We start from the raw sequence: 25,461 nt of genomic DNA on the forward strand, positions 1-25,461 counted from the left end.
GGTCCTGTTAGAGCTGTTCTCACAGAGCAGTTCTGTCAGAGCTCTCTCAGCCCCACCTACCTCACAGGATGCCTGCTGCGGGGGGAAGAAGGGAAGGTGATCGTAAGCTGCTTTGAGCCTCCTGAGGGTCGTGAAAAGCGGGGTATGAAAACCAACTTTTCTTCTTCTTCTTCCCATCCTTCCTAACCCAGAAGGCTGATTTCAGCCAAAACTATTCTTGCAAATTAACGAACTCCTGGCAAAGTGTTGTTTTATTCATTCCGGTCGTGGCTCAAACACAGCGATCTGGTTTTTGAAACAGACCCAATACTACCACACAAGGGGCTCTGTAGATTTCGGCGTCCTGCACAGGAATATAAACTCGCCTTGGCTTCCAAAATGTCACACTTTCGAGTCCGCTAAGATTATCTGGTGCAGTTGGGGTGGGTGGGGAAAAGAGGGGTCTGTTCTTTTTGTCCTTCCTTCCAGGGCGATCCATTTTACTGTCCGGGCGTGCTACGGGTTTGCAGAAGAGTCCCGTCCTCAGCAAAGGAGCGGCAGTGCTACAAAACGCAGGAGTGGGAAGACCTGGGGAAGGGGATGACGTCCTTGATGCTCTCGACTCCCAGGATGCATTGGAGGTAGCGCTCAAACCCCATTCCAAAGCCTCCGTGTGGGGTTGATCCAAACTGACGCAGCTCGAGGTACCTGGAGTGCAAACCGGTAGAGGAATTACACCGACCGTGTTTCCTGTTTGTGGCATGCCCCTCCTTACAGAAACACTGGCACCGTAACTTCCTGTTTGTTTGATTTCTGCGCAGACTAGAATCTCTAAAACAGGGGTAGTCAAACTGCGGCCCTCCGGATGTCCATGGACTACAATTCCCAGGAGCCCTTGCCAGCGAATGCTGGCAGGGGCTCCTGGGAATTGTAGTCCATGGACATCCGGAGGGCCGCAGTTTGACTACCCCTGCTCTAAAGCATTGTTCTCAGTGAGATGGAGGTTGGGCACTGTCCTCAGAGTGAGCTCCGCTGGATAAAATAGGGCCTATTCTATTATTTATTTTCCCACAGACCGGCTCAAAATGGCCCCCTGTAGCACCTGTTGAAACAGGTAACTACTACAGGCGATTGGAGGCTTCTAACCTGATTGCAACATGTCGGGCTATGAATATTTTCCTCAGAGTGAGCTCCACTGGATAAAATAGGGCCTATTCTATTATTTATTTTCCCACAGACCTGCCCAAAATGGCCCCCTGTAGCACCTGTTGAAACAGGTAACTACTACAGGAAGTTGGAGACTTCTAACCTGACTGAAACCTGTCGTGCTACGAATATATTCCTGAAGGTGAGCCTCGCTGGATAAAATGGAAACTATTTTCTCACAGACCTGCTCAAAATGGCCCCCTGTAGCATCTCTCTCCTCCCAAATATACACCACCCAGTCCTGGCTTTCTGAACCCACTCAAAAAGGTTAGTTTTCTCTGTTTTTATTCAACTCGGCATGACAAGTCCACCGTCTGCTTGCTTTGACAAATGTGCAGAAAAAGTGCTACTTGAGTATCAGCACCCAAACTGGACGGCCCAGACTAGCCTAATCTTGCCAGAAGACAGAGCAAAATTAGCTCAGGTTAGTATGTTTGTTGAAGATGAAACTCAAATACTTTGGCCACCTCATGAGAAGGAAGGACTCCCTGGAGGAGAGCCTAATGCTGGGAGTGATCGAGGGCAAAAGAAGAAGGGGACGACAGAGAATGAGGTGGCTGGATGGAGTCACTGAAGCAGTCCTAGAGGAGATCAGCCCTGACTGCTCCTTAGAAGGCCAGATCCTGGAGATGAAACTCCAATACTTTGGCCACCTCATGAGAAGGAAGGACTCCCTGGAGAAGAGCCTAATGCTGGGAGCGATCGAGGGCAAAAGAAGAAGGGGACAACAGAGAATGAGGTGGCTGGATGGAGTCACTGAAGCAGTCGGTGCAAACTAAAATGGACTCCTGGGAATGGGAGAGGACAGGAAGGCCTGGAGGATCATTGTCCATGGGGTCGCGATGGGTCGGACACAACTTCGCATATAACAACAAAGTATGTTTGTTTATTTTTAGAGTTTTAATCCGTCCTTCACTGAAGGTTCAGGGCGGATTACAGGTCGTAAAAACCACACTAATGTCAAAGCAGACAGATTTAAAACTAAAATAAATTAATTCAAATCTAACTTCCTAGCACCGCATCTTTTAAGAAGAAGAAAAAGGGCGAGAGGGGGAGAGAGACAATAAATGGAATCTAGTCCACAGGTGTAGTTTGCAGAGGTATATTTGGGCAGGGTGGCCAACCATTTTTAGAGGTTATTCCCTACCAGAAAGCCCAGGGTTGTTAGGCAGAGGCAGGCAATGACCACCACCCCCTCTTTTTTATCTCTTGCCTCAAAAACCTGTGAGGTTTCCATGTGTTGCTATGAGTTGACGGCACTTTCCACACACACACACACATCCCACACACGAAAAAACTGGTCTCTCACACAACAAGACTGTAAATGTTTGTTCTATGACTCACACACACACACACAAAATAAACAACGCATTGCATGTAATTTCTGCTACACTTACCATTGGTAGTTGTCTTCCTGCCCCATCCTGTGGAAGCAACAGAAATAATTAGTCTCTGCATAGTGCAGGGGGTTGGACTAGATGACCCAGGAGGTCCCTTCCAACTGTAGGATTCTATGTACCCCACTTGGCAATTTCCCCCCATCATGGCATGCTCTTGTATTTTTTTATCGTAATGTATTTCTATCTTAATGTCCATAGGGCACGTCTTTTCCAGATGTTCACTTTATGTGGGGAATCACAATAAGATCACTGCCCTTCCCTCCCCCCCCCCGCCCTGGATTCCCAGTGACTCTGAGGAAAGGAAAATTAAGGAAAGGAAAATTAAGAGCCTCCTTTCCAGAGGAAAAACTGAGGCTTCCAAGCAGGGGGCCAAATATAGGGCCGTAACTTGCAAATTAAGAGCCTCTTGTGGCGCAGAGTGGTAAGGCAGCCGTCTGAAAGCTTTGCCCATGAGGCTGGGAGTTCAATCCCAGCAGCCGGCTCAAGGTCAACTCAGCCTTCCATCCTTCCGAGGTCGGTAAAATGAGTACCCAGCTTGCTGGGGGGTAAACGGTAATGACTGGGGAAGGCACTGGCAAACCACCCCGTATTGAGTCTGCCATGAAAACGCTGGAGGGCGTCACCCCAAGGGTCAGACATGATCCGGTGCTTGCATCGGGGATACCTTTACCTTTACCTTTAACTTGCAAATTAGGCCAAAAGCATGTTATTGGAAACCTGCCATGCTTTTGGTACGCTATTAATCCTGACATGTTTTTAGTTTCCATTCCGTTTTAAATCTTTGATTTTGAAGTATCTATTTGCCGTTAAGCATTTTATCAGGTTACAAAAGTCGTGCAAAATCGACTTGGAGCTGTGTTGCAAATAAATCTGAATTTGAGTTCAGACAAAGGGGCGTGGGCTTGTAATTTTTATTTATTTATTTTTGCAAAAGGGTCCTCAAGGGAGCAGAGCATTAAAAGCTTAGAAGCTTGTCTGACCGATTTCAGACAAATTGTTTGCCCTCCCCTCCGAGTTAATTGGTGAGCCAGGATTACAACCGAGGCCGAGGAAAGCCGAGGAAATTTCTAGGAGAAGGCACGTTTTCCTTGACGGATAAAGCAACAGATTGGCACAATTGGAATCCTACTACAGACCTCCCAAAACGAGCATCTGTTCTGTCTGAATACTTATCCTTCGCTCCCCTTCAAATATCAATTAACCTTAATAAACCCTCCATGTGACCAAATGGCAAGCTACTTTATTTCCATCCCAATAAGCCAAATGCAGGAATTCTCTGTACCTCCGTAGGCGGGACTGCAGTAAATCCAGACGGTCTTCTCTTAAGCTGCCGCCGCATAACTCCCCAATATCTGGAACAAGGAGATCGACGGCTGCCACCTTAAAAGGAAGGGAAGCCATGTGGTCTCTTTGAATGGTGCCTCCAAGTCAAAGGCAGGGATGGTCAGGTATGGAATTGGGTCACTGCAGAATGATAACCTGAACAGCCACCTCATTTCAGAATGGCTCTGGCTTTAAGATAAAAGGAGCACTTGAAATGTGATGTGGCGATAGAGAAGGAGAACGGGGACTTGGGCTGTATCAGCAGGGGCAACGCGTCAAAATGTCAAGATTTCATAGTTCCACTTGTACAACGAGTTGGTCAGGCCACACCTGGAGTCCTGTGTGCAGTTCTGGAGGCCTCACTTCAAAAAATATGTGGATAAAATTGAGAGGGTGCAGAAGAGAGTAATGAGGATGATCTGGGGCCTGGGGATGAAGCCTTGGGAGGAAAGGCTGAGCAACTTGGGAATGTTCCCTGAGAAGAACCTCAGAAGAGCCCTGCTGGGTCAGGCCAGGGAGGGTCCCTCCAGTCCAGCCTCCCGTCTCACCCAGGGGCCAGCCAGTTCCTCTGCAGGGCCAGCCACAGGGCAGAGAGGCCAAGGCCTTCCCCTGAGAAGACCCTCAGAAGAGCCCTGCTGGGTCAGGCCAGGGAGGGTCCCTCCAGTCCAGCCTCCCGTCTCACCCAGGGGCCAGCCAGTCCCTCTGCAGGGCCAGCCACAGGGCAGAAAGGCCGAGGCCTTCCCCTGAGAAGACCCTCAGAAGAGCCCTGCTGGGTCAGGCCAGGGAGGGTCCCTCCAGTCCAGCCTCCCGTCTCACCCAGGGGCCAGCCAGTCCCTCTGCAGGGCCAGCCACAGGGCAGAGAGGCCGAGGCCTTCCCCTGAGAAGACCCTCAGAAGAGCCCTGCTGGGTCAGACCAGGGAGGGCCCCTCCAGTCCAGCCTCCCGTCTCACCCAGGGGCCAGCCACTTCCTCTGCAGGGCCAGCCACAGGGCAGAGAGGCCGAGGCCTTCCCCTGAGAAGACCCTCAGAAGAGCCCTGCTGGGTCAGGCCAGGGAAGGTCCCTCCAGTCCAGCCTCCCGTCTCACCCAGGGGCCAGCCAGTCCCTCTGCAGGGCCAGCCACAGGGCAGAGAGGCCGAGGCCTTCCCCTGAGAAGACCCTCAGAAGAGCCCTGCTGGGTCAGGCCAGGGAGGGTCCCTCCAGTCCAGCCTCCCGTCTCACCCAGGGGCCAGCCAGTCCCTCTGCAGGGCCAGCCACAGGGCAGAGAGGCCGAGGCCTTCCCCTGAGAAGACCCTCAGAAGAGCCCTGCTGGGTCAGGCCAGGGAGGGTCCCTCCAGTCCAGCCTCCCGTCTCACCCAGGGGCCAGCCAGTTCCTCTGCAGGGCCAGCCACAGGGCAGAGAGGCCGAGGCCTTCCCCTGAGAAGACCCTCAGAAGAGCCCTGCTGGGTCAGGCCAGGGAGGGTCCCTCCAGTCCAGCCTCCCGTCTCACCCAGGGGCCAGCCACTCCCTCTGCAGGGCCAGCCACAGGGCAGAGAGGCCGAGGCCTTCCCCTGAGAAGACCCTCAGAAGAGCCCTGCTGGGTCAGGCCAGGGAGGGTCCCTCCAGTCCAGCCTCCCGTCTCACCCAGGGGCCAGCCAGTTCCTCTGCAGGGCCAGCCACAGGGCAGAGAGGCCGAGGCCTTCCCCTGAGAAGACCCTCAGAAGAGCCCTGCTGGGTCAGGCCAGGGAGGGTCCCTCCAGTCCAGCCTCCCGTCTCACCCAGGGGCCAGCCACTCCCTCTGCAGGGCCAGCCACAGGGCAGAGAGGCCGAGGCCTTCCCCTGAGAAGACCCTCAGAAGAGCCCTGCTGGGTCAGGCCAGGGAGGGTCCCTCCAGTCCAGCCTCCCGTCTCACCCAGGGGCCAGCCAGTCCCTCTGCAGGGCCAGCCACAGGGCAGAGAGGCCGAGGCCTTCCCCTGAGAAGACCCTCAGAAGAGCCCTGCTGGGTCACGCCAGGGAGGGTCCCTCCAGTCCAGCCTCCCGTCTCACCCAGGGGCCAGCCAGTTCCTCTGCAGGGCCAGCCACAGGGCAGAGAGGCCGAGGCCTTCCCCTGAGAAGACCCTCAGAAGAGCCCTGCTGGGTCAGGCCAGGGAGGGTCCCTCCAGTCCAGCCTCCCGTCTCACCCAGGGGCCAGCCACTCCCTCTGCAGGGCCAGCCACAGGGCAGAGAGGCCGAGGCCTTCCCCTGAGAAGACCCTCAGAAGAGCCCTGCTGGGTCAGGCCAGGGAGGGTCCCTCCAGTCCAGCCTCCCGTCTCACCCAGGGGCCAGCCAGTTCCTCTGCAGGGCCAGCCACAGGGCAGAGAGGCCGAGGCCTTCCCCTGAGAAGACCCTCAGAAGAGCCCTGCTGGGTCAGGCCAGGGAGGGTCCCTCCAGTCCAGCCTCCCGTCTCACCCAGGGGCCAGCCACTCCCTCTGCAGGGCCAGCCACAGGGCAGAGAGGCCGAGGCCTTCCCCTGAGAAGACCCTCAGAAGAGCCCTGCTGGGTCAGGCCAGGGAGGGTCCCTCCAGTCCAGCCTCCCGTCTCACCCAGGGGCCAGCCAGTCCCTCTGCAGGGCCAGCCACAGGGCAGAGAGGCCGAGGCCTTCCCCTGAGAAGACCCTCAGAAGAGCCCTGCTGGGTCACGCCAGGGAGGGTCCCTCCAGTCCAGCCTCCCGTCTCACCCAGGGGCCAGCCAGTTCCTCTGCAGGGCCAGCCACAGGGCAGAGAGGCCGAGGCCTTCCCCTGAGAAGACCCTCAGAAGAGCCCTGCTGGGTCAGGCCAGGGAGGGTCCTTCCAGTCCAGCCTCCCGTCTCACCCAGGGGCCAGCCAGTTCCTCTGCAGGGCCAGCCACAGGGCAGAGAGGCCGAGGCCTTCCCCTGAGAAGACCCTCAGAAGAGCCCTGCTGGGTCAGACCAGGGAGGGTCCCTCCAGTCCAGCCTCCCGTCTCACCCAGGGGCCAGCCAGTTCCTCTGCAGGGCCAGCCACAGGGCAGAGAGGCCGAGGCCTTCCCCTGAGAAGACCCTCAGAAGAGCCCTGCTGGGTCAGGCCAGGGAGGGTCCCTCCAGTCCAGCCTCCCGTCTCACCCAGGGGCCAGCCAGTTCCTCTGCAGGGCCAGCCACAGGGCAGAGAGGCCGAGGCCTTCCCCTGAGAAGACCCTCAGAAGAGCCCTGCTGGGTCAGGCCAGGGAGGGTCCCTCCAGTCCAGCCTCCCGTCTCACCCAGGGGCCAGCCAGTTCCTCTGCAGGGCCAGCCACAGGGCAGAGAGGCCGAGGCCTTCCCCTGAGAAGACCCTCAGAAGAGCCCTGCTGGGTCAGGCCAGGGAGGGTCCCTCCAGTCCAGCCTCCCGTCTCACCCAGGGGCCAGCCAGTTCCTCTGCAGGGCCAGCCACAGGGCAGAGAGGCCGAGGCCTTCCCCTGAGAAGACCCTCAGAAGAGCCCTGCTGGGTCAGGCCAGGGAGGGTCCCTCCAGTCCAGCCTCCCGTCTCACCCAGGGGCCAGCCAGTTCCTCTGCAGGGCCAGCCACAGGGCAGAGAGGCCGAGGCCTTCCCCTGAGAAGACCCTCAGAAGAGCCCTGCTGGGTCAGACCAGGGAGGGTCCCTCCAGTCCAGCCTCCCGTCTCACCCAGGGGCCAGCCAGTTCCTCTGCAGGGCCAGCCACAGGGCAGAGAGGCCGAGGCCTTCCCCTGAGAAGACCCTCAGAAGAGCCCTGCTGGGTCAGGCCAGGGAGGGTCCCTCCAGTCCAGCCTCCCGTCTCACCCAGGGGCCAGCCAGTTCCTCTGCAGGGCCAGCCACAGAGCAGAGAGGCCGAGGCCTTCCCCTGAGAAGACCCTCAGAAGAGCCCTGCTGGGTCAGGCCAGGGAGGGTCCCTCCAGTCCAGCCTCCCGTCTCACCCAGGGGCCAGCCAGTTCCTCTGCAGGGCCAGCCACAGGGCAGAGAGGCCGAGGCCTTCCCCTGAGAAGACCCTCAGAAGAGCCCTGCTGGGTCAGGCCAGGGAGGGTCCCTCCAGTCCAGCCTCCCGTCTCACCCAGGGGCCAGCCAGTTCCTCTGCAGGGCCAGCCACAGAGCAGAGAGGCCGAGGCCTTCCCCTGAGAAGACCCTCAGAAGAGCCCTGCTGGGTCAGGCCAGGGAGGGTCCCTCCAGTCCAGCCTCCCGTCTCACCCAGGGGCCAGCCAGTTCCTCTGCAGGGCCAGCCACAGGGCAGAGAGGCCGAGGCCTTCCCCTGAGAAGACCCTCAGAAGAGCCCTGCTGGGTCAGGCCAGGGAGGGTCCCTCCAGTCCAGCCTCCCGTCTCACCCAGGGGCCAGCCAGTTCCTCTGCAGGGCCAGCCACAGGGCAGAGAGGCCGAGGCCTTCCCCTGAGAAGACCCTCAGAAGAGCCCTGCTGGGTCAGGCCAGGGAGGGTCCCTCCAGTCCAGCCTCCCGTCTCACCCAGGGGCCAGCCAGTTCCTCTGCAGGGCCAGCCACAGGGCAGAGAGGCCGAGGCCTTCCCCTGAGAAGACCCTCAGAAGAGCCCTGCTGGGTCAGGCCAGGGAGGGTCCCTCCAGTCCAGCCTTCCGTCTCACCCAGGGGCCAGCCAGTTCCTCTGCAGGGCCAGCCACAGGGCAGAGAGGCCAAGGCCTTCCCCTGAGAAGACCCTCAGAAGAGCCCTGCTGGGTGAGGCCAGGGAGGGTCCCTCCAGTCCAGCCTCCCGTCTCACCCAGGGGCCAGCCAGTTCCTCTGCAGGGCCAGCCACAGGGCAGAGAGGCCGAGGCCTTCCCCTGAGAAGACCCTCAGAAGAGCCCTGCTGGGTCAGGCCAGGGAGGGTCCCTCCAGTCCAGCCTCCCGTCTCACCCAGGGGCCAGCCAGTTCCTCTGCAGGGCCAGCCACAGGGCAGAGAGGCCGAGGCCTTCCCCTGAGAAGACCCTCAGAAGAGCCCTGCTGGGTGAGGCCAGGGAGGGTCCCTCCAGTCCAGCCTCCCGTCTCACCCAGGGGCCAGCCAGTTCCTCTGCAGGGCCAGCCACAGGGCAGAGAGGCCGAGGCCTTCCCCTGAGAAGACCCTCAGAAGAGCCCTGCTGGGTCAGGCCAGGGAGGGTCCCTCCAGTCCAGCCTCCCGTCTCACCCAGGGGCCAGCCAGTTCCCCTCAGGGCCAGCCACAGGGCAGAGAGGACCAGCCAGTTCCTCTGCAGGGCCAGCCACAGGGCAGAGAGGCCGAGGCCTTCCCCTGAGAAGACCCTCAGAAGAGCCCTGCTGGGTCAGGCCAGGGAGGGTCCCTCCAGTCCAGCCTCCCGTCTCACCCAGGGGCCAGCCAGTTCCTCTGCAGGGCCAGCCACAGGGCAGAGAGGCCGAGGCCTTCCCCTGAGAAGACCCTCAGAAGAGCCCTGCTGGGTCAGGCCAGGGAGGGTCCCTCCAGTCCAGCCTCCCATCTCACCCAGGGGCCAGCCAGTTCCTCTGCAGGGCCAGCCACAGGGCAGAGAGGCCAAGGCCTTCCCCTGAGAAGACCCTCAGAAGAGCCCTGCTGGGTCAGGCCAGGGAGGGTCCCTCCAGTCCAGCCTCCCGTCTCACCCAGGGGCCAGCCAGTACCTCTGCAGGGCCAGCCACAGGGCAGAGAGGCCGAGGCCTTCCCCTGAGAAGACCCTCAGAAGAGCCCTGCTGGGTCAGACCAGGGAGGGTCCCTCCAGTCCAGCCTCCCGTCTCACCCAGGGGCCAGCCAGTTCCTCTGCAGGGCCAGCCACAGGGCAGAGAGGCCGAGGCCTTCCCCTGAGAAGACCCTCAGAAGAGCCCTGCTGGGTCAGGCCAGGGAGGGTCCCTCCAGTCCAGCCTCCCGTCTCCCCCAGGGGCCAGCCAGTTCCTCTGCAGGGCCAGCCACAGGGCAGAGAGGCCGAGGCCTTCCCCTGAGAAGACCCTCAGAAGAGCCCTGCTGGGTCAGGCCAGGGAGGGTCCCTCCAGTCCAGCCTCCCATCTCACACAGCAGCCAGCCAGTTCCTCGAGATGGCCAACAACAGGGCATAGGGACTGAGGCCTTCTCCTGAGGTTGCCTCCTGGCTCTGGGACTCAGAGGATTAGCATCTCCAAAAGTGGAGGTTCCCCTCAGTCACCAAATCTCACAGCCACCGATAAACTTACCCTCCATGAATCTTTCTAATCCCCTTTTAAAGCTGTCTATTTCTGTGGCCATCAAGACATCCTCTGGCAACAAATTCCACATTTTAATCACTCTCAGTGTAAAGTAGCATTTCCTTTTATTTATCCTTAACCTACTGCCCATCAGCTTCATTGGAGGTCCTCTAGTATTTTGGAAATCTCTCTTTGTTCAGGGAAATCTCTCTTTCAGTCTCTCCATCCCATGCCAGCTGAGATCCAGTCCCTGCCGGACCTGCCAAACTTCCACAGGGCCTGCACAACAGCACTTGTCCGCCAAGACTACACTGAGGTCACGGTGGCCTAAATATCAAGTGGGCCTCCCTCCTCTCCATGTCCCCCCCTTCTTCGTCTGCTTATGTGGGCATATTTATTGTGTGAACGATATTATTGGAGGGGAGGATCGTTGCAGATGGTGGGAAGGCAGATTGTATCGGATTTTCTCATGCTTTAATGAGCTTATTGGACTTTTAACACTGGTGATCTCTTTTTGCTGTAAACTGCCCTGATGACCGCTTGTGGGGAGGGGCCAAATGATGAATGAATGAATGAATGAATGAATGAATGAATGAAGGAAGGAAGGAAGGAAGGAAGGAAGGAAGGAAGGAAGGAAGGAAGGAAGGAAGGAAGGAAGGAAGGAAGGAAGGAAGGAAGGAAGGAAGGAAGGAAGGAAGGGTTAGCGATGGAGGGAGATAAGAAGGAAGGAAGGAAGGAAGGAAGGAAGGAAGGAAGGAAGGAAGGAAGGAAGGAAGGAAGGAAGGAAGGAAGGGTTAGCGATGGAGGGAGATAATAAGGAAGGAAGGAAGGAAGGGTTAGCGGAGGGAGATAATAAGGAAGGAAGGAAGGAAGGAAGGAAGGAAGGAAGGAAGGAAGGAAGGAAGGAAGGAAGGAAGGAAGGAAGGAAGGTAGGAAGGGGGTAACTTTTATTAACCTCTCTCATGGCCCCCCTTAAGAGGAGCTAGGAGGTGATACAACAGATTTCACCCACCCAAGGCTGCGATTTCCTCCCATGGAAATCAGGTGTGATTTGGGGAGATCTTCAGGCCTGGAGGGTGGTATGTCTACAAACAGACTGGTTCAGGCCATTGAGGGGATGTCTGAGGGGGACCTGTGGATATTATTTGGGTTTGCTGCGGACTTCTAATCTGCCGATCTGGGTTTGATTCCCCACTCCTCCCCCACATGCAGCCAGTTGGGTGACCTTGGGCTTACTACAGCCCTGATAAAGCTGTTCTGACCGAGCAGTGATTTCAGGGCCCTCTCAGCCTCACCCACCTCACAGGGTGTCTGTTGTGGGGAGAGGAAAGGGAAGACGACTGCAAGACACTTTGAGAGTCTTTTAGGTAGAGAAAAGCGGCAGATAAGAATCAACTCTTCTTCTTCTACAGTGTAAGGGAAATCAGTAGACTCAAAATCAGATGTGATTCAGGGAGATCTTCAGGCCTCACCTGGAGGTTGGCAAGCCTACAGTGTATGAGGACTTGAACCCAGATCTCCAAGGTCTTATTTCCATGCAGCCATAGACCCAAACGGTGTCAGGTAGACCTAGGCTGGATAAGGCTCGTTTCATTCCGAAGGTTAGAAACAAGCAAAAAGAGCAATGGGGACCATTCGTCATACCGTATGTCGGGGCCCGTCTTCGTTGTCCCGCATATAGAACGGCTTCAGGTCGTACGGATAGTTAAATACAAACACAGGGATTTCGCCGCAGTGCTCGACCAGGTATTTTTCATGTTCGCGTTGTAGGTCCAGGCCCCACTGCACGACAAGACCATGCAGATTCCCCCAAAAAAGAAAATAGAACAAAAGAACTCAAACCTAAAACAACAACAATTGTACCTAAATATCGGGCTTCCCGCCTGCCCCAACTCCTCCTCAACCCAATGTCTTGGCTGGCGCAAAAGTGATTAATTCTGGCTTTAAAATTCTTAGAATCATAGAGCTGGAAGGGACCTCCAGGGTCATCTAGTCCACCACCTGCAGAACGCAGGAAATTCTCAATTACCTGCCCACCTGCAGGGACCCCAATTGCATGCCCAGATGATCCCGCCCCCACAAAACCAGAATCCCTGGCCATTTTGGCCTGGAAGAAATTCTCTTCCCGAAATCTTAATTATTTTATATGTGTTAATTTATTGGTTTTATTGAATTTTTACCCCTCCGAGCTTGATGATTCTGTGATTGTGCTTTCCTGCCGAGATTTGCTGATTTCGAGTTCCTACAATGGCTAGAGGGGACTAGAATAATCATTTCACCTAACCGTAGTTTTGAAGGGAAGTTTATGGGAGAAGCCCGTACTTAGAAGTGCAGAGCACTCACCTCTGGTTTGTACGTAAAAACATGGGGAGCCCGCTTTAAGATCTCTATGGCTTCAGAGTATGACATTCTGGAAAAGAAAAAAAAAAGAGTTAAAGAGTCTGACCTCCTTTACTTATTGTTATTAGTTGTGAAGTCATGTCCGACCCATCGCGACCCCATGGACAATGATCCTCCAGGCTTTCCTGTCCTCTCCCATTCCCCGGAGTCCATTTAAGTTTGCACCGACTGCTTCAGTGACTCCATCCAGCCACCTCATTCTCTGTCGTCCCCTTCTTCTTTTGCCCTCGATTGCTCCCAGCATAAGGCTCTTCTCCAGGGAGTCCTTTACGACAGACATACATTTGACAGCTTTGGCCTTGCTGCCATTTGGAAAAACTTTGTGTGCTTGAATATAAGGAACGGACTTGGAAAGATATTCCCACCTAGGAACTGAAGACACATTTATACCTCAAGACTCAACATAACATCAGAAGAGCCCTGCTGGATCCGACCAGTGGTCCATTTCTGGTCCAGCATGCTGTTTCACACAGTGGCCGTTCAAAGCTATACAGAACCCAGATGCAAAATGCCAATTAAGAAATCAATGCTGAGTAGTATCAGAATTACACTTTGTCTCGCTCCTGTCCAATGCAAGCCAATAAACGCCACCCAGAATAAATGTCTTGCAGCATTTCTGGAGAACCACAAAGCACTGGGTTGTTTTTATGTGAAACTTCACAAAAAAGTTATTTCCACTGCTATATCCGATATGCCTTTTCACTCCGCGATCTTGTGTCATGGTCGCAGGTGTTATAAACACAAGGGCAGGACAAGAAGAGCTGGTTTTTCAGGAGTCTCAGAGCAGCTTACAACTGCCTTCCCTTCCTCTCCCCACAACAGGCACCCTGTAAGGTAGGTGGGGCTGAGAGAGCTCTGAGAGAAATCGCTCTGTGAGAAAAGCTCCATCAGGACCGTGACTGGCCCAAAGCCACCCATCTGGGTGCATTTGGAGGAGTGGGGGATCAAGCCCGGCTCTCCAGATTAAAAGCAGCTGCACTTAGCCACTACACCAAGGTGGCAGATGAAACAGAGGGGCAGGAGTAAGGTTGCCAAGCTCCAGGGTGTGGCTGGAGATTTCCTGGGATTGCAGTTGATTCAGCTGCAGAAATTGGCCCCTTGGGAAGGTGGGCCACTAGGGCAGGACCTCCCATATAGTATGAGTTGGAAGGGACCTCCTGGGTCATCTAGTCCAACCCCCTGCACTATGCAGGACACTCACGACCCTCTCGCTCCTCCACTGTCACCTGCCACCCCCTTGAGCTTTCCCAGAATCAGCCTCTCCGTCAGATGGCTCTCCAGCCTCTGCTTAAACATCTCCAAATATGGAGAACCCACCACCTCCCGAGGAAGCCTGTTCCACCGAGAAACCGCTCTAACTGTCAGGAACTTCTTCCGGAAGTTGAGACGGAAACGTCCAGGTATTTCACGGCCTGGAGTTGGCAACCTTAGGAAGGTTCTGGCCACACATAGAAATTAAGTCAGTTCAGAGACAACACGGAAATTCTCACACACCAATGCCAGAAAACCGAGAACAGCTTTCTTCCGGCACCATTCTTAACAACCGTGCTAAAAACACTGAATATATTCTGCTGCAGTGTGCTTTTTAGAAAGGCGGAAAGAAAAACAGCTGCTCACGTGATAAATCGGCTCTTCAAGATGTGTTCTAACTTGCCCTTGAAGGGTGGGGAGAAGAGACAAATGAGAGATAAAAGTCATTCAAACATTTGCGATCGGAAAGGGCGCAGAACAAAAAGGCAAGCTTGCACGTTAGTTTTCCAGAAGCGCTTTGCATATCGGTCCGTGAACCCCTCGGGACTTTATGTATCGCTCAGATAGGCAGCCCAAATTCTGCACGGGGATGTCTTTGAGTAAGCTCACACATAGCGAGCTGGTGCAACCGACAGAAAGGCACATCTGATCACTGGCCCACAAGGATTTTAAAAGTCTGGAGCCACCAGAAAAAAACAGGGGCTTAGTATAAGTATTCACATGACGCGTTAAGCAGTACAGAACTTACATAAAAGCATCCTGCTTCAAATAAGGTATACCAGCCTTCCTCAACTTTTTCACAGTTCTCAAGCCCCTGAAACATTCTTCAGGCTTAGAGAAACCCCAGAAGTGGCGCGATCCTGCAGAACATGGCTGGGAAGCAGAGCTGTGGACACGCCCACCCAGGGACCCTCCCCTTCCCACCCCCTCCAGGCCCATCAGTGGCCATTTTGGAAGGGGAGGGAGGGGTCGATATGACCATATAGGGTCAACATCACCACCTAAAGGTTTAACAAATGTAAAAAAGACATTTGAATTAATTAACTCCCACCCATCTGGGAAACCTTTCCAGGGCCATCAAGAAACCCCCGGGTTTCATGAAACCCTGGTTGAGAAAGCCAGAGCTATGCGCAGCAGGTAGATGTCTTCAATAGGTCAGCCAAGCTAGATTGTAAAACCATGATGTACAATTGCAATATTTAAGGATATCTGTTTCCAAGGATCAGGAGGAGTGAGCCTCTGCACATGTGAAGCGTCTCAAGTCCTGCTGGTACCCAGAGTGGAACTGTGTTGATCTTGGGCTGCCATAAAATCATAGAGTTGGAAGGGGACAGACAGGCCATCTAATCCCACCCCCTGCTCAGTGCAGGATCAGCCTCAAGCATCCAGGAGAAGGATCTGTCCAGCCGCTGCTTGAAGACGGCCAGTGAGGGGGAGCTCCCCACCTCCTTAAGTAGCTAATTTCACTGCTGAATTACTCGGTCTGTGGAAATTTTCCCCTGATATCTAGTCAGTACCATTTAACATGTAGCTTAAACACATAACATTTACCCTGCTGCCAACAGGAACATTTCCCTGCCCTCCTCCAAGTGACAACCTTTCAGAGTTCAAGAGATCCATCCTGTCCCCTCTTAGCCTCCTCTTCTCCAGGCTGAACATCCCTAAGTCCCTCAGCCTTTCCTCCTAGGGCTTGGTCCCTTGGCCCCAGATCATCCTTGTCTCCCTCCTCTGCCCCCTCTCCATTCTCACCACGTCCTTTTTGAAGTGAGGACTCCAGAACTGCATATGGGACTCCAGGTGCGGTCTGACCACTGCGGTACACACTGGATTCAAATTCCTTCTTGGGTCTGTTCGTTTTTATTGGAAACGCTGGTTTATGGCCATTCACAAGTGCCTTAATTCAAGCACAGCTATTACTGTCCAATAACCAGTGCAATCTTGACTCTAGATAGCCCTTCCTGGAAATTAAACTCCCCCCCCCCATGTACCTGAAACCGTGGGGTTCCTTGAAGGCCTTGGAAGGGTTTCCCGAATGGGTGGAAGTTTATTATTGTTATTGTTATTGTTATTATTATTTTATTACTCAACACTCCCAAGCAGGCTCGTGGCAGGTTACAGATGTCCAGTTAACCCCCCCCATTAACCCCCATTTAAATGGACAGAAAAATACCAATACAGTAAACCAACAGCCCAACAACATGGCGGAGAAACCCTCCTCTATCTCCAACCCCTACCCCTACCTTTCTTTATATTTAAAAAAATTGTTAATCAGATGATATGGTCAGATATGGTCATGTCGACCTGCCCCCCCCCCAACCCCTCAAATGGCCAATGATAGGTAGGGAGTGGGAAGCTTAGGGGCCCCCTTCCCAGAATGGAAATCCACCAGAATAGAAATCCATCTGCCTTGAGATATAAGGACGGATGGATTCACATTCTAGCAGTAGCTCATGAAAGCTCCTCCCCCTGCCACTAATTTTGTTAGTCTTGAAGGTGATCCTGGACTCCGAATTTTGTTGACTGCTTGCCCATCTTGACTGCGTTTACAAAGCAGGCAAATTACAGAATGCTGTAAAGCAGGGGTAGTCAACCTGTGGCCCTCCGGATGTCCATGGACTACAATTCCCATGAGCCCCTGCCAGCGTTTGCTGGCAGAGGCTCATGGGAATTGTAGTCCATGGACATCCGGAGGACCACAGGTTGACAACCCCTGCTGTAAAGGTCAAGGTATCCCCTGTGCAAGCACTGAGTCATGTCTGACCCTTGGGGTGACGCCCTCTAGCGTTTTCATGGCAGACTCAATACGGGGTGGTTTGCCAGTGCCTTCCCCAGTCATTACCGTTCACCCCCAAGCAGCAAGCTGGGTACTCATTTTACCAACCTCGGAAGGATGGAAGGCTGAGTCAACCTTGAGCCGGCTGCTGGGATCGAACTCCCAGCCTCATGGGCAGAGCTTCAGAATGCATGTCGGCTGCCTTACCACTCTGCGCCACAAGAGGCTCTTTTACAGAATGCTGTAGGAAATGTTAATTGTTTGTACCTCTTGTCCAGGGGCCACGTGCTTATGGAACAGTCCAACATCATGAAGGCACTTGGACAACACCGTCCCCGTGACTTTCTTGAAAAGATCCTCCATCACCTAAGCAAAAGGGAGGGGAAAGTCATTATGCAGATGTGTCTCTAACCTTCATTCAATTTATTCCTCGCTTTGGTCTGCAGACAGATTGCAATTAGTAACGCTATGAAGCACTGCAGGGTTTTCAGACCCACGGCAACAAAATTACGCCTCCAAATATTTCTATCCAGCCTCTTGCAGTTGCTCAACTTTAACCTTTTTTGACACAAAGATAAGGGAGGTCGAAACCGATCTTCACTGCTGGAGACGGAAGAAGGGAGGAACTGGTCTTCCCAGGCAGCTCTGAGAAACACCGTGGTTAAGAGTGGCAGCTTAATGTGGCCCAAGGTCACCCAGCAGGCCTCACGTGTCTCACAGCACCAGACAAGTGCCTTCCCTTCCTCTCCCCACAACAGGCACCCTGTGAGGGAGGTGCGGCTGAGAGAACTCTGAGAGAACTGTAACTAGCCCCAGGTCATCCAACAGGCCTCATGTGTCTCAAAGTGGCTGACAATCGCCTTCCCTTCCTCTCCCCACAACAGGCACCCTGTGAGGCAGGTGGCGCTGAGAGAGCTATGAGAGAACTGTGAGTAGCCCAAAGTCACCCAGCAGGCCTCAAGTGGAAAAGGAGTGGGGATTCAAACCCGGTCCTCCAGATTAGAATCCAATGCTCTTATCCACTACACCACGCTGGCTTTGAATTGGTACTGAAAACTAATTGGGGGGTAATGCAACTATTGTTAGTGCAATAATTGGAGAGATATGAGCCGACCATGGAGACCCGGTCGACAGGTGGAAAGCTGCCTTCTAGACTACCCTGCTGTTTCTGAAGGTAGAAGGGTTCTTATATGCCGTTTTTCTCTACTCAAAGGAGTCTCAAAGCTGCGTAAAATCTCCTTTCCTTTCCTCTCCCCACAACAGACACCCTGTGAGGAGGGGAGACTGAGAAATCCCTGATATTACTGAAGAAGAAGTTGGTTCTTATATGCCGCTTTTCTCTACTCAAAGGAGTCTCAAAGCGGCTTACATTCGCCTTCCCTTCCTCTTCCCACAACAGACACCCTGTGAGGGAGGGGAGGCTGAGAGATCCCTGAGATTACTGAAGAAGAAGAAGAGTTGGTTCTTATATGCCGCTTCTCCCTAACTGAAGGAGGCTCAAAGCGGCTTACAGTCGCCTTCCCATTCCTCTCCCCACAACAGACACCCTGTGGGGTGGGTGAGGCTGAGAGAGCCCTGATATTACTGAAGAAGAAGAAGAGTTGGTTCTTATATGCCGCTTTTCCCTACCCGAAGGAGTCTCAAAGTGGCTTCCAGTTGCATTCCCTTTCCTCTCCCCCAACAGACACCCTGTGGGAGTGTCAGAAGAGCTTTATCAGTGCCATGGGGAGCCCAAGGTCACCCAGCTGGCTGCATGTGGGGGAGCAGGAAATCATCCCAGCTCGCCAGATTGGAAGTCCGCACTCCTAACCACTACACCAAGGCATGCCTAGAATTGAAACCACCCCAGCTCGTGGCCTGAAGACGAAATCCAGGCACGCTAAATTCTCCTCAAACGTCTGCAGCCCTGCACGGCCGCCTCCTAAATCCACGCTTCTCCCGCACCCGAGAACCCGAACACGCACGCAATCTCTGGAGTAAACAATGCCGGCGGCAAACTGTGCTGATCGTGCCTCAAGAACCGGGAAGCCTCCTTCCGGGACGAGGGAGCTCAATATAAGCTAGCCCGTGAGTGATCACTCGCCAGAGCGAAATTCAAAAAAAAAGGTGAGGAGGTAATTGCCTCCCCTTCGCTCTGGATCACGCTTCGATTTACAGCTTGCCGAAACAGCGAGCTTCGTCCTCATTAGATTCCTCTTCGCCAGCCGATGCTCTGTACCCCCTGCGAGCAAGACTCTACGTGCGGGCCTGCCGCTCAAAGCTTTGAAACCGCCTGCACCCCCCCCTCCCCGAACAAGGCCCCTCGTCCTGCTTTTCACGCTCCGACAAGATTATGACGCTACATTCCGCACAAAGCATTAAGCTGTCTCTTCCAATCGCTAGGCCGTGGGTTTAATTGGGATGTTCTCGACTCGCCGCCCGAGTCCCCTCAACACGACGAGGAGATTGTGATTTTAACGTCGCGTGAAAAAGAACAGTGAAACTTGAAAAAAAGAGAAGAAAAGAAAGCATTGCAAAGCTACTATTTTGCAGGATCCCTGCAAGTGAGTTTTTGTCAGGGGCGGGGTTGCAGGGGAGCAATTCACACATTCGGGGCTACCTCTGGGGTTGCCAGCCTCCAGGTGGGGCCCAAAGATCTCTCGGAATCACAACTGATCTCCGAAGCTACAGAGATTGGTTCCCTTGGAGAAAACGGTCGCTTTGGACTCTCTGGCTTTATATCCCACTGAAGTCCCGCCCTTCCCCAGGCTCCGCCCCCACCCAAAATCTCCAGGAATTTCCCAGCCCTAAACTGGCAACCCTATCTTTTTTTTGGGGGGACTCCCTATTTTAGGGGATTTTATTGTATTTTACTGAGCTTGTAAAGCGCCACGAGACATTTGAGAGCAGCGGTATATAAATATAAAAATAAATAAATAAATGATATCTTGGTTCAGATTCATTTACTGTTGGGAGACAAGAGAGCTTGCTCCTATCTGACCTTTGACCTGCAGGGCAGTGACTTTTGGAGTCCAAAAGAAGCCCTGTTTGCTGATTTTTTCATTCTTTAATCTCAGTTAAAAAATATAGTCCATGAAGAACAACGGCATGCTAGACTTTTCTAATGATATACCTAGTGTTAACATTAAATTAAACCAAAATTCAGAGAATAAAACAGAATTCAGGAGAACCACAACCGCGAAAATTCAAATATACATGATAATCAACATAGCTCATTCTCAACACAGGTAAAGCTGCGGATGCTTACATCCAAAGATTGGAGCCCTGAACAGACAAAGATGAAGAACAGTTGCTTTTTATACCCCATTTTTCACAACCTGAAAGCGTCTCTAAGTGGCTTCCAATCACCTGCCCTTCCTCTCCCCACAGCGAACACCCTACGATAACCAGAAAAGATAAAATTACCACATATCTACTGCTAAAAATAAGTTCAGAACGCCACAGAAACCCAACCTCTAAGGGTGACTACAAACTTTGGTGCCACTGAGGTAAGTTTCACTATTGTTTCTGTCATTTGGTAAAGTGATAATCAGCACAACAAACTGGAAGGGTGACTATAACAGGAACTATTGCAGGAGGTCAGGGTTTTTCAAGCTTTCGACCATGGAAGAACCCCTGAAAATAATTTTCAGGCTCTGAAGACCCCAGGAAGAGATGACGAAGATGTGGGAGCCAGCCAATCAATCAACTGATCAATCATTTACAGCAGGGGTAGTCGAACTGCGGCCCTCCAGATGTCCATGGACTACAATTCCCAGGAGCCCCTGCCAGCATTTGCTGGCAGGGGCTCCTGGGAATTGTAGTCCATGGACATCTGGAGGGCTGCAGTTTGACTACCCCTGATTTACAGTTTCCATTGCGGAAAAAGAGAATTCGGCTGGTAGAACAACAGGGGAAGTGGGCTACAGTGATGTCAGTGGCCATTTGAACTTCTGGGAAAGGTCATGTGACCCCTGGGGAGCTCACGTCTAACCCTAATGTTTTCCAGAATCCTCATTGGGAATCCCTAAACAGCAGACACCCTGTGGGGTGGGTGAGGCTGAGAGAGCCCTGATATTCTTGCTCGGTCATAATAGTTTTATCAGTGCTGTGACTAGCACCCAGCTGGCTGCATGTGGGGGAGCGCAGAATCGAACCTGGCATGCCAGATTAGAAGTCCGCACTCCTAACCACCACACCAAACTGGCTCCCTAAGCAAACTACCCCAAGGTCAGGGTAGGGAGATATCATGGAAGGACGGTTCTGTGAAGATTTACTATGCAGTTAATTGGAGTCAGCAGAGGAAACAAGGATAAAGTCATCACATTCACAGTCAGAGCAGTTCAGCCGTGGAATAGGCTGCCTAAGGAGGTGGTGAGCTCCCCCTCACTGGCAGTCTTCAAGCAAAGGCTGGATACACACTTTTCTTGGATGTTTTAGGATGCTTTGGGCGGATCCTGCGTTGAGCAGGGGGTTGGACTAGATGGCCTGTATGGCCCCTTCCAACCCTATGATTCTATGATTCTACATGACAGAACCAAAGATACAGGCCCAAGAAACAGGGTCAGAAGACCCGCACGTGACAAGAACTTGTGAACAGGATTTTAACACTCATAGCCACCGAGAGAACCCCTCCTCCATGGAGCTGCCTGATTTCTGGATCTGGATCTGTCGAATTCCCCTTTAAATCCGTCTGCAGCAAATTTCACATTCAAGCGACTTGCTGTGTGAAGAAATATTTCCTCTTCTCTCTCCGGAAGAAATAGCTGCTTCAGCTGCGTGCCGTGGGAACGCAAGCTGTTCGAAGGCAAAGGAGCTCGAGTGCAAACAGAAGGCATGCCAGAAAAGCCAAAACTTCAGTTTCCTAGAAAGCGGAAGCTTTAGGCTCGTGTTGTACACCACAAACTCTTAATGATACAAAGCAACGCAAGCGGGGACTGCCCACAAGAATTTCTAGTTCTGTGGTCTTGAAGGTATTTTAAGACTCCTGATGTATATTTTTTTAAACCACGAATAGGCAGAGGAGAGATGAGAGGCCAGAGACAGAAAGTGATAAGAATAGAAATGAAAATACGAGAAATAGAGAGATGGGGGGGGGGGAGAAGGAGAAGAATACAAAGACGAAGAAGAGTTGGTCTTTTCAGTATCCTGAAGAGGTGAGGCTGAGAGAGCCCTGAGATTATAGAAGAAGAAGAGTTGGTTCTTATATGCCGCTTTTCTCTACCCGAAGGAGTCTCAAAGCGGCTTACAATTGCCTTCCCTTCCTTTCCCCCACAACAGACACCCTGTGAGGGAGGGGAGGCTGAGAGAGCCCTGAGATTACTAGAAGAAGAAGAGTTGGTTCTTATATGCCACTTTTCTCTCCCTGAAGGAGTCTTCCATTCACCTTCCCTTTCCTTTCCCCACAACAGACACCCTGTGAGGGAGGTGAGGCTGACAGAGCCCTGAGATTACTGAAGAAGAAGAGTTGGTTCTTATATGCTGCTTTTCTCTACTTGAAGGAAGTAGCTTACAATGACCTTCCCTTCCCTTCCTCTCCCCACAACAGGCCCCTTGCAGGACAGGTGAGGCTGAGAGTTCATAAAGAACGGTGACTGGCTCAAGGTCACCCAGCCTGTAAAGGAGGAGTGGGGATTCGAACCCGGTTCTCCAAATTACAGTCCACCTCTTTTAACCACTATTCCACACTGGCTCAAGAGACAGAATGCCAAATTGTTACCTTAAATCCACAGGGTGGAATATGTATCACAAATTAAAATGAATAAATCCGTGCATAAATCTGGCAATGAAAATATTTGCTGGCTTGGAGTTGGCCATCTCGTGCAGGTATCCCATTTCTCTAGGACAGTGGTTCTCAACCTGGGGGGTCAGTACCCCTTTAGGGGGTCGAAGACCCTTTCACAGGGGTTGTGGCAGGGCAAGCAGCTTGGCCGGGGGGGGGCATCCACACAACAGCCTTGCGTGGTAGATCGAGATAGAGCGTTCGTCTGCCTGGAGTAGCGGAAAAGAGCGAGATCAGCATGGTGGGACAAGAGGCAGAACTGAACTGAAAGAACCAATTTATATACAATCACAAACACTGGATCTTCACACCATTGGTCAGTTTTGGTTTAATTTCTGTGAAAGAACCCTTGCATAATTTTATGGTTCGGGGTCACCACAACATGAGGAACTGGATTAAAGGGTCGCAGCATCAGGAAGGTTGAGAACCACTGGTCTTGGATCTCCCCAAGATTGTCTCTGACTGAGTGGATATCCCCTGGCAGGAGGGCCAAAGGAGATGCATTAACGGCACAGTGTTATGAGGTCCCTGCTCAGGGAGATAGCGCACCCTGAATCTGCTGACCGCATCTTGTAATTCTTTCTTCCGTTCGGCAGAAAGCGAAACCCTCCGCTCTCCTCACCAAATTCTCAACTTGGGAAAATCGCCTTCAGAAGTAGCAGTTCCTGTTTCTTGAAATCTCTGAAGCAACATGGATAAAAATAGCACCGGAGTTTCCCTGGAGTCTCGGGGAAATCAGCGGCGGCTCGAGAAAACAAAACACACAGAAACACATTCCTCCCTCCAAAAAAAGAGAGAGAGAAAAAAGAACTGGATCGAAAATATTCTTCACTTTGTTCCAAAAAGGCAGAAGCGCATTCTGCTGGGTCAGGGTATCACAAACTGGGGTTTGCTTTCTGCTGACCCCTCCGTGGTTCGGGGATAGCGCCATGCCAATCCTGACACCAACTCCCTACTGTCCACTCCCTTGACACTTCCAGCAAAGTTATGGCTGGTCTTGTCGCCTCTCTGAGAAATTCAAAGGCAGAGTCCGCCAGAGGCTAGAGGTGACGTTTTGGAGTTGACAGAACAGATCTTTCGCTCTGCGTTAAATGGCTTCAGTTCTGTCTTAGATGGGCCGAAGAACAGATGTGGGGCACGGAGCAGAGACGGCGCTTCCGAAAACCACCGCCCCCTCCAACTCACAATCTTTTGCAAAGCGGTTCTAGGAGGATGGGAGGATGCAGGATTCCTCTCCTCCTCTGCGAGAGACTGAAATGTGACCTTGGATGATGGGAGACAGATCTCGTTCCTCCCCAGCCTACCACAAATTCAATTTCTTTGCTTTATTCGTTTATTCTTTGCTTTATTCGTTTCTTTGCTTTTTCGTGAAGCCTCAATGGGGTGTGGTGGAGGAGATCGGGGATGTGGGGCTGGGAATTGTGTCGGAGGGGGGGGTCAGAGAGCACTTAGGGGATGGGGAGGATGACTGGCAGAATTGGAATATGCAAAGGAAGAGCAGCGCACCTGGCTGCCTGAAAGAATAAAATAGTTTTATTAAGGAGAGAAACAAACCATGTGTAGAAAAGAAGCAAGGAGAGAGATCCATAACTGCCTGTCCTGTTGTTGTCTGCAGGCGTCCTTTCCTGTTGTGGAGGCAATCAGAGAGGAAGTGTGCTCAAAGGAGCAGGAAGTCTTTAATGAGCCTATCTGGACACAGGAGGAGAGTTTTTGAAAAATATCTGGAAGTTCCTAAACTAACTAAGCCAAAGACACACCTCGAATCATAGAATCACAGAGTTGGAAGGGACCTCCTGGGTCATCTAGTCCAACCCCCTGCACTATGCAGGACACTCACAACCCTCTCGCTCATCCACTGTCACCCGCCACCCCCTTGAGCCTTCACAGAAACCTCCTCCAATGCCCTTCCTCCCCGCTGAATCATGTCCCAACATGGAGTCCGCAGAGAAGGGGGTGGGAGAGCCCTGTATGGCCAGCCCAGTCAACAGAAGTCAACCTGCAGGGAAATGACGTGCAGATATCCTGGAACTTCCAATCAAGAGCTGGTGCGAAATCACGTCTGCCCTCCAGCTTTAATACAGCAGATGAAAGTGAGGTAAAAATAACTGCAGTAATTAATAATAATAATAATAATTATTATTATTATTCTTTCCCGCCACCCCTGAGAAGAAGAAGAAGAAGAGTTGGTTCTTATATGCCGCTTTTCCCTACCCGAAGGAGGCTCAAAGCGGCTTACAGTCGCCTTCCCATTCCTCTCCCCACGACAGACACCCTGTGGGGTGGGTGAGGCTGAGAGAGCCCTGATATCACTGCTCAGTCAGAACAGTTCTATCAGTGCTGTGACTAGCCGAAGGTCACCCAGCTGGTTGCATGTGGGGGAGAGCAGAATCGAACCCGGCATGCCAGATTAGAAGTCCGCACTCCTAACCACGACACCAAACTGGCTCTCTCAGAATGGCTCATGGCGGGTTACAACCGTCCACCATTAAAAACTCCAACAAAACCCTATTAAAATTAAAAAGGGATATAAAAAAATTACAATACATAGATTAACAAGCAGGGTGGTAAATATCCACTACATCTCCCCCATAAACATCATCCAATAGGGAAGCAGCAAGAGGGGAGCCATAACCCCTGCTGTAGGTAACCCTGGAGTACCACTGCTCAGCTCTGGGGGGTGGGGGGCAATCAGATTTTCTACTCAGACGGCGGAAGAGCTCCGTTTTGCAGGCCCTGCGGAACACAGAAAGCATAGGATTTTTCTAGACTACCTTACCACTTGAGTGATCTCAGGGCAGTTTGGCAACACCTTAAAACTGCAGATTTCCTCATAAAATCAATGCAAAATGAATTTGAAAAATTTAAAAGCCCTAGGAAGTGCTGGCCAAATTTCCATCTGAGTTCTTCCCTGAAAGAAAAGTCTTTTGCTTCCCTCAGAAGGTGTGCAGGGCCATCACATAGGGTTGCCAACTCTGGGTGATGAAATTCCCGGAGATTGCTGGGTGCAGCCAAGAGAAGTCAGGGTTTGGGGAGGTGAGAGACTTCAGTGGGGGATAATCCCATGGACATCACCCTCCCCAAAAGCCATATTCTCCGGGTGAGCTGATCGGTGTTGTTTGGAAATCATTTGTGAAGCTGGGGGATCTCCCGGCCTCAACTGGAGATTGGCAACTCTGACTTAATCTCCAGACAAACAGAATCCCACAGCTAGGGGGTGGCAGAAAAGGCCTGCTCCCAGGTCCCCAAACAGCCAAGTGGAAATGGCAAAT

The 25,461-nt window shown here is 52.8% G+C and overlaps 1 protein-coding gene across 2 annotated transcripts in view; it reads right to left on the reverse strand.

Annotated features, from left to right (window-relative positions):
* Nucleotides 1-233: 233 nt before the first annotated feature.
* Nucleotides 234-25,461, reverse strand: part of NARS2 (asparaginyl-tRNA synthetase 2, mitochondrial) — a 56,100-nt gene continuing 30,872 nt past the window's right edge. For both annotated transcript variants that reach the window (XM_077341300.1, XM_077341301.1), the window contains exons 9-15: nucleotides 16,699-16,797; nucleotides 14,025-14,062; nucleotides 12,351-12,417; nucleotides 11,652-11,789; nucleotides 3,868-3,965; nucleotides 2,583-2,609; nucleotides 234-687 (exon numbers count right to left, since the gene is read on the reverse strand). In XM_077341300.1, the coding sequence (XP_077197415.1) occupies nucleotides 543-687; nucleotides 2,583-2,609; nucleotides 3,868-3,965; nucleotides 11,652-11,789; nucleotides 12,351-12,417; nucleotides 14,025-14,062; nucleotides 16,699-16,797 (612 nt within the window). In that variant the 3' untranslated portion in view covers nucleotides 234-542. The remainder of the gene's footprint in view (nucleotides 688-2,582; nucleotides 2,610-3,867; nucleotides 3,966-11,651; nucleotides 11,790-12,350; nucleotides 12,418-14,024; nucleotides 14,063-16,698; nucleotides 16,798-25,461) is intronic.

Source organism: Paroedura picta, chromosome 6, assembly GCF_049243985.1.
Source record: "Paroedura picta isolate Pp20150507F chromosome 6, Ppicta_v3.0, whole genome shotgun sequence".
Lineage (NCBI taxonomy): Eukaryota > Metazoa > Chordata > Lepidosauria > Squamata > Gekkonidae > Paroedura > Paroedura picta.